Here is a 14,742-nt window from a genome sequence, read left to right on the forward strand (position 1 = left end):
AGTGCGCTCGAACAATTTTACGAGCATGGATAGAAGTGTAGCATCCTTTACCGAACCTGCAGTGCCAAGAAATGTTCACGCAGTGCGGTTGGCTGGTGACGCCTTTCTGTTGCAGGCAAAATCCCTCGATGCTCCGCATGTCATCGGTGGCCTCCCTGATGCCGCAAAACACTGTGTGACTAGCGTTATAAACTCCTTCCCCTTCGACAAAGCACCTTCGTGTCTCATCGGCAAAGGAACAGGTGGTCTGAAAAAATGCTAATAGGCCCGAATCGGCATTTTTCTCCAGACGCGCGCACTTACGCGACGTCCCGATCATCGTCCCGTCCTCCATTTTGGATACGCCGTCGCGCCATCTATATTCGCTGGGAAGTGCGAATATAGTGTGTGTCTGAGCACGCGTATTTTCTCAAGCGTAATTCCATCCATCAGCTGTCATTACATCCTACGTTTTTTCAATTCATTACGAGAGAAACCGACCGGAATTTTTCTGAGAATAGCTTGTTCAGCTGTTGATTGGACACACAGCTCTTTAGTCGATGGTGTCTTTAAGCGTAGCACAACATCGTTGCTGTTTAAGGCTGAGCGAATGCGTAAGGTGTACAATATTTTTCGTTTCACTGCCCTTGCACAACCATTAGACCTGAAGCGCTTGCTGGCGTTCTCTTGTGGTTTCACTTGACCACGCAGGTTTTATTTTACACATATTTATTTTTATTTTTATTATCCTCGAAGGCAGCCTGCGTTATCCTCAGTTCTTCTTTACGACACCCGCTTTCGAGACGCGCCAGACACAGCACAAAACAAAACAAAATCCTAGAAGCAGAACGTGCGAAAGCTTCGAGAAAGGTGAACGAACACCGCCACGCCGACAGAGGTGTTGCAAGGTGATGGCTAAAGCGTCACCGTCATTTGTTTCTGCCAATTGACACACGACCGACCCTCGCCTGCTAGAAGTCTTGGCAACGGCTGGCAGCGTCCGCTTAAGAAGATTTCACTTGCGGCGTTTGCCAAGAACAGCGCTTTTTTCTGTTTATTTTTTGTCTTGCGTGCATTACCCTAGAAATGAGTCGAAAGCGAAGAGCGAATTTTTCTGTTCCTTTGGAGTACCCCCGTTGTTGGTTTGTCTCAGAACCCTATTCGAGGTGGAGTTTTGACATCAAAGCTGGACAGCTGACGTGGCGCTCTTTATGAAAGTTTTAAAGGTAAAAATCCTATTCGAATCAGAAAAAAAAATTAGGAAAAACGGAACAATGAGGATGACTTTGCATTGTTGCGCTGTGCGAGGTGGTTTAATTTTCACCTGGCGTTTCTGAATTAAAATGAGAGCGTATAAGCTAAGCACCGCTATCACTGTGAGCCACTGATTGTTGTAAGTAATTAGGACAATTTGTAAGCTTCGTGAGAACTCAACATGCCGTGTATAACGTAGTAGTGAGAGCGCTGAAGAGCAGTGTTGTACGGAACGGCGTTCCTGCAACTAGTTCCTTTTTGGACGAAAGGAGCAACGCCACCGACCCTTTAATGGTCGGTGGAACTGTAATGGTAACTCGTTAGGTTTTTGAAGGAACGGCAGGAACGGTGTTCCTTCTGCAAACGTTACATGGCTAGGAATTGGCTGCTTTTGATTCCAAGGCTCGAACAGAAAAATCCACATGTCACTACTGTGTTTCTCTTCCTATAAGCTGGACAAATTGCCCGCCCTTCAGCGGAACGCGCTCACTCGAAGGCATAGGTCGGCGTACTCACTCGTGAGTACACTCATTTGTACTCATTTGTACTCAAACTTACGAGTGAGTACGATGATGAGTGATCACACACCCAGAAAAAAACAGTGAGTACGATGACGAGTGAGTACAGGGGTAAGTCCACTACTCGTGAGTACAGTACTCATGAGTACACTACTCATGAGTATGAGTACTCATGAGTACAGTAATCATGAGTATGAGTACTCATGAGTTTGAGTACTCATGAGTATGAGTACTCATGAGTACACAGTACTCATGAGTACACAGTACTCATGAGTACACAGCACTCATGAGTACAATACTCATGAATACTGTTTTTGCGAGTGCTTGCACTCTTGAGTATATGCACTCCTGAGTACATTAGTGCAAACAAGAAAACGGACGACAATAGCTGCCACCCGAAGACACGCAGAAAAACGCAGTTTACGGCCACGGCTGCACCGTTAAGCCCCGAGCTCCCCTGAGCCCGACCAGGCCTGAGAACAAGAGGAGACGCCAGACGCAACGCGAGTGCTTACGTTCCGTTTCGCTTTCTCACATGTACTTGCCTTCGCGCAGTAAGTCGCCCAACGACAGTGCACCGTGTCAGACGTTTTCTTCCTCTGTCTTGATTTATATGTAACCTGTGTGTTTCTAATCAATTAAACAATTTATTTTTTCTACTTAGTTTTTCATCCGAGCTACGACCTAGCTAACAGTGCAGATAGGTTGATTATTCGTAATACAAATTGAGTACTCATGATTGCAGAATGAGTAGTACTCATGAGTAGTACTCATGAGCAGTAGTAGCACTGATTGAGTACTCATGAGTACAGATTGAGTACGAATACGCGTGAGGACAAATGAGCTTGAGTACAAGTGAGTACGATTACAAATGAGTATTTGATGAGTGAGTACGAGTGATTTTGTGAACAGACGAACTTTTTGAGTCTGAGTTCGATTGAGCACAGCGTGAATGAAAAAAATTGTGATTGAGTTTGAGTGAGTTTTGTTTGTTTTGCCGACCTATGCTCGAAGGTCAAAGACAGAAGAATAACCACGCAGTGGGCCGCAGCTTGTGCTTGCGTTTCATGGCGGTTGAGCTTATGCGGCGTTCGGCGGGTGAATAGCGCAGCCGTAAGAACTTTTTTTACCTTTCGTCGTTTGTCTGGGCAGCATGCGCGTCTGGTCGATAGAATTGTTCCCTGCCGGGGAAAGGTTTCCGAGTTGCACTGCAGGCACCTTGTAAAATCACCGTACATTGTCATGGGTAATAGCCGCATTACAGCACGCGAGCCGCGGGTGCGTTCTTGTCGAGGGAGTTAACCTCGCTGTCTAAAAGTCACCGGGATTGCAGGGTCACCGGGTCACCGGGAATTATTCGGGATTGCAGGTTTAGACCCCTCAAAGGAAAGCTCGAGCTCGTTGTCGCCAGTTGCTTAATGCCAAGTTTTATGCTATCATGGATCCCAGACAGTTCTATGTGAGACAAGGCGACCAACGACATTAAAGACAGAACTGGCTCTGGTGACCGAGCCATCCAGCGCAGTTTTTGCCACCTCGTACGCGCCCGAGGATTTCTTCCCTTTGGGGAGCAAACCAAACCCTTCCTGCCGAGGCACAGGATGAGCTGGTGCGGTACCTGTTGGTACCAGTTTACTACCGCTGTCGCAGATGAAGAACTTCGAGGGACTGAACCAACTTTTCTTCAAGTACAACACGTTAGTACCCTCAAGCGCTTCCGTGGGACGGCTCTATAACATTGCCAACGAAGTGTTGACGAAAAAAGGGTTTGTCTGTCTGACTCCGACATCCAGATGCAACTCTTGCTGAGGTCAAACAAGCGGCTGTACTTAGTTGCGACAATGTATTCGGACATTTTTTCCCACTAATTGTTTTTACATTTTTTCGTTCATTCTACATTTTTTCTCTTCTACCATATCCTATAACTTTGTTATGTAGTTCATTTTTTTCTGCCTGAAGAACCAAAGAATAAGTCATGTCTGTACCACAGAACGTGTTTTAATGTTTTATCATTACTTTTTATTTATTTGTGGTTCTTTCTTTTACTTTAGAGTGTTGCACCTTGTGTCCGACTATATTGTTCATAGTGTAAATGTTTTTTTACGCAGGTGATTAGGCTCCGTGTTGTATTTCCTGTGCTTTTTTCTATGCGGATTTCAAACCACCGCAACTGATTCGTGGGTCGCGTCCACATACTTGGCTCTCTTTGGTTGTTTTGTGTTCGGCATACCTTGTCATTGTTGTGCGTAGATTTCATGTGCGACTACTCTGTTGGGTTGTATTCTTTTTCTCTTTATCGTCTTCCGACCTAAACATGGATTGCGAGCCTCGTAATCATTACTTGTTCTGCTCTGTTTTGTTACTCGCAAACTTGTGCTGTATGATCCGCCAAGCTTCAATTTTGAAACCCCCTAACTAAATTCCCTGCGAAGGGAATTTAAGTAAATTATCTTCGCAGTAAAAGCGAAGGGAATTTAAGGGAATGAGTAAGGTGTTTTAAAAAAACTGTAATATTAAGTAAGCATACATTAAAGGCCGATGCATTATTCCTTTCGACGGGTATTTATAATGCAACATATTCAATTACGTTCCTGCATGTGAGTAACTTTCTATTCACATATCTGAAGCGCAGTAACCTTACTGCACATTTGTAAGTGCGAAGTAGGAAGTGTCATATGTGTTGTACCTATAATAGACGAGCACCTAAATCGCAGTTAGTCATGTTGGAGTTCGTGTGGGAGCATTTCTTTGGATTATTTTTTGATCTCCAGATACACTAATGCCGGCGGTGTTCATGTTCGTATGAAATACACAGTTCGATTTGAGTTTTAAATTTCTCACTTTATTTCGCCTGAGAAATCCGGCACCGTATTTTAATTTAAAATGATGAAATGTAACCTTAATGTAACGACACGTTCCAACGTTCGAAGTGGAACTAGAACGCGTTCCTTTCGCAATTAAGGAACTTGTAACAGGGACTCGTTGTAAAATTGGGAAGGAACGAGGAACGAGCTTTCGTTCCTGTTTTAGAGGAACGTGTACAACACTGCTGTAGAGCAAGCTGAATCCACCCGGTCTGCTCGCCTGCAAAGGGCAGGCTGACCGAGCGGTTTCAGCTTGCTCTTCAGCGCTCTCAATACTACGCTAAATACGGCGTGTTGATTTCTCACGAAGCTTACAAAATGTCGTAATTACTTACAACATTCAGCGGCGGACAGTGATAGCGGCGCTTAGCCCTCTGCAGGCCACTTTCTTCGTTGTGCTGGCGTCACTTCCGTGACGGATATGACGTAAGGGAAATCTTCGGCCGCACACCTGCTCTCATTCCACCGTGTGGTGACAACCTCCCCCCGGGTCTCAGCGGTGCCGAGGAGGTTGCGCTCAGGAGGATTGGGGTGAGGGTGGCCTTAACTCCTGCCGTGACCTGCCACGGGCCTCAATACCGAGGTTCCTTCTCAAACCCTGGTTGCCCAGTTTGCACCAAAGAGACGCGATCGCCGACCTTCACCACTTGCTGTGGTCCTGCCTCGCAATGAGGCCGACGAGACTGCGGCACCTTGCGGCGACCGGCGTCCGCGTAGACGACGCCTCCGCATATGCCGCATGGATACATGGGCGCCATCATCGTTTACTCCTTGACTTCATCCGGGAAACGAACATTTTCATTTTCATCTAATCACCATAAACTCATACCCCCATATATATGCCCTGCGACAAAATAAACGTTCATAAAAGAACACTTTGGTGTTGAAAAAAATATTTTCGTTCTTATTTTTTTAGTACCCGGAATCTGACGCATACCCTTTTCTAGATTGGATATCTCGCATGCTTAAAAGTAAGCTACCTCAGACAGTAGTCTTTCCCAACTGACCGTCTGAGCGCACACTTCTAGTCTGAATAATATAAAAAAAGTTTTGACCCCGACAGTTGACCACAGGTGGATATAATTGATGTCGTTCAATCCCTAAACTCTGCGATAGAGCACTTTCATGCATGCACGAGCGCAATGCAAGAAAGCCAAATTTCTGAAAGGGCACATGATGGGACAGAATGCATAATACAGCCTATTCCTTAAAAAAAACACCCTATGCGACAGAAATAGGGTGGTATTGTTCGAAGACTCACTGCGATGCAACCTACACTCGCACGGCAACGAAAAAAAATAGTGCTAAGAATAACCGGGTTCTGTGGGAGCATTTGAACGCAAAAACACGCCTGAGTGCTAACCTTTAGAGTAATGCCGAACTTGTTAAGGTAGGCCTAGCTCTTGAACATGTGTGACAGTGTCACATCAAATCGCTCATTCAGGGGTAATGGCTCAGTATTTTCTCTAAGTTGCGTCAGGAGTTTTACGAAAATGAGTAAAAGATGCGGTTACCGGGAACTCAACAACCTTCTCAGGAGATCGCACACTCTTGGATCTTAGTACCCAGCACGGAGACCTTATCACGGCACTTCAGAAATCTAGAAGGATTAGGCCAAACTACCTGACGCACAAGCCTATAGTGATAACTTCCAGAAACGCACGTGTATTTGTGCCCGCTTTTGTTCTTGCGGTGCCAGAGTCTTGCTTGATTTTCCCTCACAACTCAGCTTTACTGCTTGCTGTTTACGCTGCAAACCAAAGTAGGCATAGCCTACCATCGCAAATAGCGACGACTAACCAGCTGCCTTCGCCCCTTTTTGCGTCGCTCCAAGAAGGCAAGAAAAGACGAACTGGCGATATGTGCAGGTGCCAAACAAAGCGCAAGGTCGCCGAACCGTGGTTTGCGAGCGCCGGAACCGACGCTAGAACCCGCTTTCTCAGGACGCCTGTCAGGCTACCTTCCTGAGCGGATTGTTCCCAGAAGTTGTCGTTGCTCTCCTGCAGAGCTTGCACTCGTCTCTTTGCAGCTTCTGGCAACAACCCTTTTGCGCTGGCGCTAAGTTTTGGTGGACTCCGTCTGCTACACTCTCTCCAACTGCATTGCTTACCCCGCCTTGTAAGGAGCACCCCAGGGCACCAATGTCGTTCATGCGCAAGCATGCTCTATTGGCAGAGGACTTTTGTCTACATTGAGAATGGTGCGAAGCTGCGGTAAGATATCAGTGGCTGCTGCCTCGAAATAAACTGCATTCATGAGTTGACGTCAGGGGCCTTTGTACAAAGCCGCGAGACAAAATTAAAGGGGCAATGAAGAGAAACTGCATGTTTGGTTTGTTGAAAACACTGCACCGATTAAATATGATGATTGCAATTGTGAAGCAGTGTTCCTAAAACCAAACTGGAAATAAAAAAAATCATATGAAGAAATTATGACGCACGGGTCATTTCATAGCGGGCTCCTATATAAAGTCGCAGGTACGGGTTTTGTGGTGGGCTGCCACCCGTCAAAATCTCGATAAGAAACACAAATGCACCATTGCAGTGGTGGGCTAGCTTGACTGCAAAAGCTCGGTTAACTTCACTACAACTTGCTTTACTATACCCCAAATCGCCACTGCTTGCGTCATGTACAGCAAAAGTGCTAGATTTTCAAGTAGTTTTATCTTTCTGTTTACAAAAAGAGCGTTCTTAGCGGCCGAAATTAACTTGAATGGCTAATTTCTCAATTAAAAATGTTTCATTTTTTCTTAATGACCCCTCTCCGGCAGCGGCTGCCTGGGGAAAATTCTGAGGACACCCCCTTGGTTTTCAAAGGAGATTCCTTTGCGACAAAACGATAGTCTGTTGACATCGCAAGAGAAAAAGGGCGACTTTGAACCTACTCAGCAAAAAAGTCATTCCTACTCTCCTTAGATGAATGCCAAAGCAAGCTAGAACGGCGGCGTTGCGTATTCGTGTGTCTGGGCCGAAAGGCGGCAGGCAGCACTGATATATTGAATACCATCTCACTATGGGGGAGGCGGTGCGATATGTAACCTTTGTTTACTGCTACGAAGCAAACGTATGTTGAATGATGGTGAGAAAAATGGATTCGCAATGGTAGGAGCGGAGGTGGTGAAGACTTCGCCGTATGGGAATAGAAGCATGTGGACGACAAAGAAGGCAAGACAGCATTGTAGCCATGCTGACCACTGCCCATACTATTTCTTTTAGTTAATGACTACACATACAGATTTCAAAGGCCTTTTTAAATGCATAGCATTTTAGTAACTCACAATGTCACGCGGCGTTCGGCCTAGTCCGCAGCCAGGCCACTACACTATAAAAGAAACAACAGTTTCCGGCGCCCGGATTCGAACCCATGACGGCGCGGGCGGAACGGCAAGTGCCGGGCGCACTACCGATTGAGCCACGCAACCAACACGGATTTCGATGCACCGATAGCGCCTTATATCCTTCACTCATTTATGGTTTGTTTCGAAAGCGCCATAAGTTGTCACGCGCCTCCGCAAGATGGCGACACAGGTTCCGCGATCGAGACTATGATCGAGAGACCCGCCATAAGTTGTCACGCGCCTCCGCAAGATGGCGACACAGGTCCCGCGATCGAGACTATGATCGAGAGACCAGCAGCGCTGGTCGCGTCTCGTGCTGCCGGGACGCCCCGCTGTAGCCCACCGCAAATTTGATGACGTGCAGCGTGTAACAAGAAAACCAACAACCAATACGTAATCCATACGACTTGCCGGCGCACCCCCTCGGAAATGCTGTGCATTTGATCGTGCCCCTCGCGAGGGGGATTTTTGGGATACCTAACTATAACAATTTGATCCATCTGTCTGCACATCTGTAGACGATCCGTCCAGGCAAACGCCGACAGAACGGTTTGAAGAAGTACACTTAGGAAGCACTTTTTCACACTTACAGAAATGGGGCATGCTTCAAGTAAATGGGCATTGTTCTCAAAACAGGGAAGAATAGGCGTTTTTAAGGAAAGGCAGAAGTTTCTAACAAACAGTAGCAGCAGTTTTATTAAATAACATTGCAGGTGTTGTTTTCGCGAAAGGAAATGGAATGTGTTAAAAATGAGAGAAGAAAAAAAATGGAAAATGAAAAAAAGAAATATAACTCGAGATCGAGGCGTTCAATGTGAACCGTAGCTAAGGATCTCAACAGATTCATTCCCAACGGGTGGCCCGCAAGCTGTAGGAACGCGGGGAAGAAGAGCTCGGAATTCCTTCATTGAATTTATCATGATAGGAGCGCGAGGGGTAAAAGGAAACAGAGAGAGGACGGTGTTGAGTGCAGGGGAGTATCGGTTTGGGCGAGTTGGTACATAGCGACCTATCGAAGCGCAGCAAAGATTGGGACAGGAACACAGAAGACGACACACTGTGCTTTGTGTGTCGTCTTCTATGTTCCTGTCCTCGTCTTTGCTGCGCTCCGATACGTCGCTGAGTGCAGGGGCCTTTCAGTGACACTTACAGTGAAGCGAGTGGATCTGCAGTGAATTTGTTCCCATTATATATGCACGTTGATGCATTAAGCGAAAGAGTAGCTGTCCACCACGCTGAAGATCGCAAGCATGAATGGGCATAAGCTGTATCTCCCGTTAACACGTTTCCATACCCTGGTGCTTTTGTTTTTCTGAGACGTACGTAAAAGGGGTTTAACGGTCTCATTTGTTTAAGTTATTTAGCGTCGTATGAGTTTTTAGCGTTTACTACCAAGTTATTGATTCCTGAGTCCCCTGAACAAGTGGTGGGCTCTCTGGTGTCATTATTGGATGCGTGATTGACGCCTTTGAACTGATTAACTGATTAACGCCTCTGAAATACCTTTACAGGTTGATTGGGAGAATGCAGGCGGCATTCGCGATGATACCAGTAGTTCGAAAACCTCCTACCACGTAATGGCCACCAGGCCTGAAAACGCCGGGCAGGTTTATTCAAACTGCAACAGGTATGATTGAAATTTTTTCAAGTGGAAATTTGAGCGCAAAAATTTCCACTTGAAAACATGAACCAACTAGCCCAACAACAAGTTTTATTATGATTGAAATGTTGTTGCGGCATGCAAATATGGATGCGGCTTCTGAACTGCTGTGTGCATATTTTCGTGTAACTAAACATCGTCACAAACATCAGAAACTGCAAGGACAAAAACATCATGCGATTCATAACGCTACGGGAGATAATTACGTTCTATTGATTTTCGAATACGGCCTCATTCAGTAGTGAACTCAAGTTCGCCACAAGTAAGGCCGAGAGCAATGAAATAAGAAAATCTAGATTTTCTGTCCGGGTTGCAGTCCATACTACTATCCGACTGTTTAGAGTAGTATCTCTATGACTCTTCGTGAGTGTGGCAGATACCAATGTGCACCGAATGCAAGTTATTATTTATTCGCACAGCCATTCATTGTTAATTGCCTTTCCTTCAGCCGATGCGAAATGCCTGATAGTTCCTGATTTGAAGAAACTTATAAAGAACGAAGAATGGGTATGGCACTAGGGTGCGTGGGGCTAAACGTTAACAAAGTTAAAGGTAATAGGCGTAAGGGACGAATGATTACACACCATCCGCAACTGCCAACCTTTTGAGCACACAGCACACATTTTATGGAATGAGGGAAGCAGGCATTTACCAGGCCGCGAGTCGTCAGGAGGAATACCTGCGCTGTCATCTCATTAGCGCCACCTACTTTATTGACAGCAATGGACACACTGCCTTTATTCACAGCTATTCCACGTCCTCCCATGATATTGCTCATGTATACCGCCAGACGTGCTCTGGTGTATCTGTGTCGCCATCTGACCAACGCTGGTCGAGAGTGTACACCGTATTTCCTCAAGGACATCCCTCCTGCTCAATGCCTAAGAAGTGGCACGAATTGCATTAAGCTGCGAGGTCCAGGAGGACCGAATCGTGTTAACGAGCTTCTGTTTTTAAACGTCTGAGTGATCATAATAATTTTCCCTTTGACGAAATGAACAGAAAACATTTCTTTCTGTTTTTTATGAACAGATAACTTCAGCTGGGTCGAGATGTTATTCTCAACAGGAAATGATCAGTGTGAGCAGAATTTAGCTCTTTGGCAAATTGTAATTTTTCGTGTCCGCAGTTAAAAATGCCAAGAAACTGCCGAGCGCGCGCACGTGAGCGGGGGCATCGCTGCGACCATCGGGCAGTAGAAAAACAAACAAGAAACTGCCCGGCGCTCGTGTGTGCGCGCCTTGGGGCGGCCGCCCAGCGTCCCAGGCGCATGCTCGTCAAGCCAAGCCCACCCACTTAGAGAGATTGGCCAAGTTTGGCCGAAAAAATAAAACTCCAATGTTCGCTGTAATCGGGTAAACACTTGCTCAGAACGAAAAACACACGTCATAGCGTGCGCCCCTCCAAGGTGCTGTCTAATGATTATCCCTTTCAAAAAAATGAAGGAAGCCCACACTTATAGTTACAATGATGGAATAAACGTCGTGGCGGCAGCGAAGAAGAAGCAAAGAGGCTGCAGTCGTGGACTTAAACCGTTGTGATGGCTGTGAAGGTTGCGTACAGCTTCGCTACGTTCAAGTGTCACACATTAGTGTGAGCTTCCGTCATTTTTCATACATTGGCTGAACGGGGACTGAAATATATTGCTCTTAGAAAAAAAAAACCACATCACCAAAACTTTTTGTTCCAGATCTTGGGTGGCGGTGCTCTACCGCTGCTGCGACGGTCGAAAAATGGTGTCTAATTATTCCAGCGCGTGATGTCAATGTTGTGAGAGTAGGTTTCTGCTTCTACCGAGCTTTTATTAGAACGTTCCATTATCATTTGAAGACATCAGTTGTAACCAGAAGGAGCGACTTCAAAAAAAAAAAAAATCAGGGAAGCTTGCACACACGCGCAAGACTTCAATGACAAAGGTAGGTGAGCATTACGGAACCCACAGCTCAGTTTCGGTATCATTGTTTCTTTGTATAGTCGTGGTGCTGGTAATCGTCGCCATATGCATCGAAGAGTCGTCTACGGAAATATGCCATAGCAAAGGGTTAGGGAATAATTTAGAGTAACTCGGGCTGTTCGACACGCACTAAATATATTGTGCTCGGGAGGTTTCTTTTTTCCATCCATCTCATTCATAATCATTCACTGCCGGTACCCAAACAAGGTACCTGATGCAACGCCGCACATCAGCTTCGGCAATAGGCCGCATGGCGGTCAATGACCGGTTTTTTCGAGACCCACCGGTTGTCCATGACCCTGTACAAACTTATGTGTATTCATGCACAGCCGTGACTATTGATTAGACGATTAACCATGAACTCACACTTGCAGCGCGCCCAAAATTCTACCTTACTGTGTAATGAGGCAAACTTTAGCCTGGTTATTCATTTACCAACATTGAATATACTGCAAACTTGTGCGAATAGGGTTCGTACCTAGTTTTCTACGAAGGTTTGCAGTTTAAATCGGTATTCCCGATGATTCAATGCGTGCGTATTTGTCCCAGTTCGGCCTTCCTATAAACGTTGCCCGTATTCTCGATGTTTGAGACAACAGGTTTAATCCGAGTTCTGATACAACATTGTTCTCGCTTTGATGATTCGCATACAGCAACTTATCGAAGTCCTTCTTCGTTTAAAACAGCAGTAGACTGCTGTGCACTGTATTACGTTTTCAAGTAGACAGCCCTACGCACGTTTCAAAAATTCATTTTGCGACAACAAGTAGTCGTTTATATATTTTCCTGAATTGCATGTGCTACGTGTTTTTTTATTGTATAAATTTGCAATTAAAACAAGACGTTCCGTACATGGATATTTTTACATCCTGGAAGACGACTTCACGCCCCATGTCATTCTCAAAGTATTGTAGAATCCACCCAAAGGCAACGCGCAAAGAGTTCGTAAGTTTTTCTTTCATATGCAAGAATCTGGGCTCGTTAAGAATCTCTGTCATCTCATCTGGATGAGTTTCAACAATACGCCTTGAAGATTTGTTACGCCACCAACAGAGCCACGAAAGTGGGCTCCGCCGGTGTTTATTTACCTCTATGCTTTTTGCGATGAATTCTTTCGCATATAGTTGTTCCCTTCCCTCCGACGCCAGCGTAATTGCCTGCCGCTGCCACCTTAATCCGTCTGAAATAGCACAGTGGGGGTGCTTGTGATCTTGGCATTTTCTTCCCCCGGGCTAGACACAATCTTTATTCTTTACGAATTCGGAGCACGCATTAATGGGCGTTGCTAAAAGGGGCACACAAGTAGAGGCATGACTCACAGCTTCATTGCGTCCTGCTGTGCGGCGGTGCAGGGGAAATCCTGTCGCTGAGCCGAGCGGTTGAGGCACTGGGCATGCCTCGAGCGCCAGGCTGCTCCAGACGGCCGGACAGGCACGGCTGGTAGCTGCTGCCGCTGCGCGAGCAGATTGGCCGCACAGAGACGCGGTGGAACTGAAGAAACGGTCTTCGGTTGGACTACTTGGATCAACGGTTTGGAGCCCAGAGGCAGCGGAATCCCCGGGCACAATCACAGCATAAAGTGGCACGTTCTTGACGGTGGTTCACTAGTCACTAACGATTTGACAAGGCATAAAATCGCGCACTTTGAGGCATGACAATCCCCAGTATCTGGGGTTTGGCAAAAAAACGTTGATCGAGAGCTAACAAGAATGTAGTTTGCATAAGACAGACACTAGACAGTTGTTTAAAAAAATTCCTCCAAAAAAGGTAATTTCTAAAGTCAAGGAAAAACGTCTACCATAAAGATGTTATGCACCGAGTAGGCAATGAGCTTGTCGGAAATCGCAGTGTAGGCGCAAAACCCGCACCTTCGCTCGTGGAAATCGTCGTGATGCAGATGTGCTTTTTAGTCGCTGAGCTGAACTCGAAGGACTCGATGGGTGGAATGCACTACTGAACCCTCCTTGGCCGGCCACGAAAATTCACTTTTCCAACCGAGGCGAAGAAGCGGTCTTCCGCACTACGACACATGGAGTGGTGACGTACAAGCTGTAACGGCGAAGGAGTCCTACGTTGCTACCACCAAGGTTTTCACGAATAAGCACCAAGAGAATCGAGCACTGATGCGACGACACTTGAGCGGGCGAGCAGCGGGGGGAACTCACTGCCCAACACGAGGAAACGCTTTCTGGCGAGACACCTTGAGACGTCTGCTCAACGCCGGTGAGTTGAGACAGCCCCCTTGAGCGTGGGCAGCAGCGTTACTCAAAGTTGCCGCTCGAGGAGGCAGTCTCCCTGCAGCAGGTGACCGCGGGGGGCCCAGCTCTGTGGCGAGAGTAGGGTGCAACTCGTAAGACGACTCCCGTTGCGTCTCGTCGGGGCTCCCGTCTCTGTCGGCTGCTGCGCGGACCCCGGAGAGCTCGCACGCCGTACGTTATGTTTTGCGAGAGAGGGACGGGCCTGGCCGAGGTTGGTGCTTGGAAACGAGGAGGGAGAAGAGCGGAGGGGTTCAGCTCTCGGTCGGTAAGGTCGACGACTGACGCCGGGCCCGCTGCGCCGATGCGAACGCGGTACTGGAGCCCCGAGCGCCCGGCGTCAGCTGACTTTTTGCACGCTGCCCCAAGCGTCCCGAACCTCGGCTGCGGTGCTGTTCGGCCGGGCTGGAGGGGCGCCGGAGGGGAGGACAGGAGCGGTGTGGCGCTAAAAATGGCTGGAGGACCCGATCGCACCTCGGACCGGAGCTCCCGGAGTGGCGGAGAAGGTGGGCCCGCTTCCTTGAGGTGCTGTGCGAGACGCGGGGACGGTCGTATTTTATTGTTTCTTTTTTTCACTTCCACAGTGTGTTCACTTCGCCCCGCCGAGACCGTTCCGAGACTACCGCTCACGGCGGCTCGGAGGCACGCACGTCCTTCGAGGCTTCCTTTCGCCGAAGCCGATGCACAGACGTCCGGGGTGGCGCGCCCGGCCAGACCTGGGTATCGCCGCTTCCTCGCAGCGCTGGAGGCGAGCGAGAAACCTCAATGATCAGGGACGAAAGGACAATGTGTACGCCAATATAGGTTTCGGCGCAGGTACACGCGGCCTTTGTAACCAGAAGCTTAACTATTTGGAGGACACAACTTTTGCAATTCCCTGCGTGAGTCGTCGGTCCAACAAGCTTCACTGAACGAATGTTT

The 14,742-nt window shown here is 47.3% G+C and overlaps 1 protein-coding gene across 1 annotated transcript in view; it reads right to left on the reverse strand.

Moving 5' to 3' along the window:
• Positions 1 to 14,089, reverse strand: part of Asator (tau-tubulin kinase asator) — a 237,581-nt gene extending 223,492 nt beyond the window's left edge. Inside the window, exon 1 of the mRNA XM_077694763.1 lies at positions 12,886 to 14,089. Within this exon, the coding sequence (XP_077550889.1) occupies positions 12,886 to 12,893 (8 nt within the window). The 5' untranslated portion in view covers positions 12,894 to 14,089. The remainder of the gene's footprint in view (positions 1 to 12,885) is intronic.
• Positions 14,090 to 14,742: the final 653 nt, after the last annotated feature.

Source organism: Haemaphysalis longicornis, unplaced genomic scaffold, assembly GCF_048455015.1.
Source record: "Haemaphysalis longicornis isolate Haplotype H1 unplaced genomic scaffold, Haemaphysalis longicornis Haplotype H1 scaffold_13, whole genome shotgun sequence".
NCBI lineage: Eukaryota > Metazoa > Arthropoda > Arachnida > Ixodida > Ixodidae > Haemaphysalis > Haemaphysalis longicornis.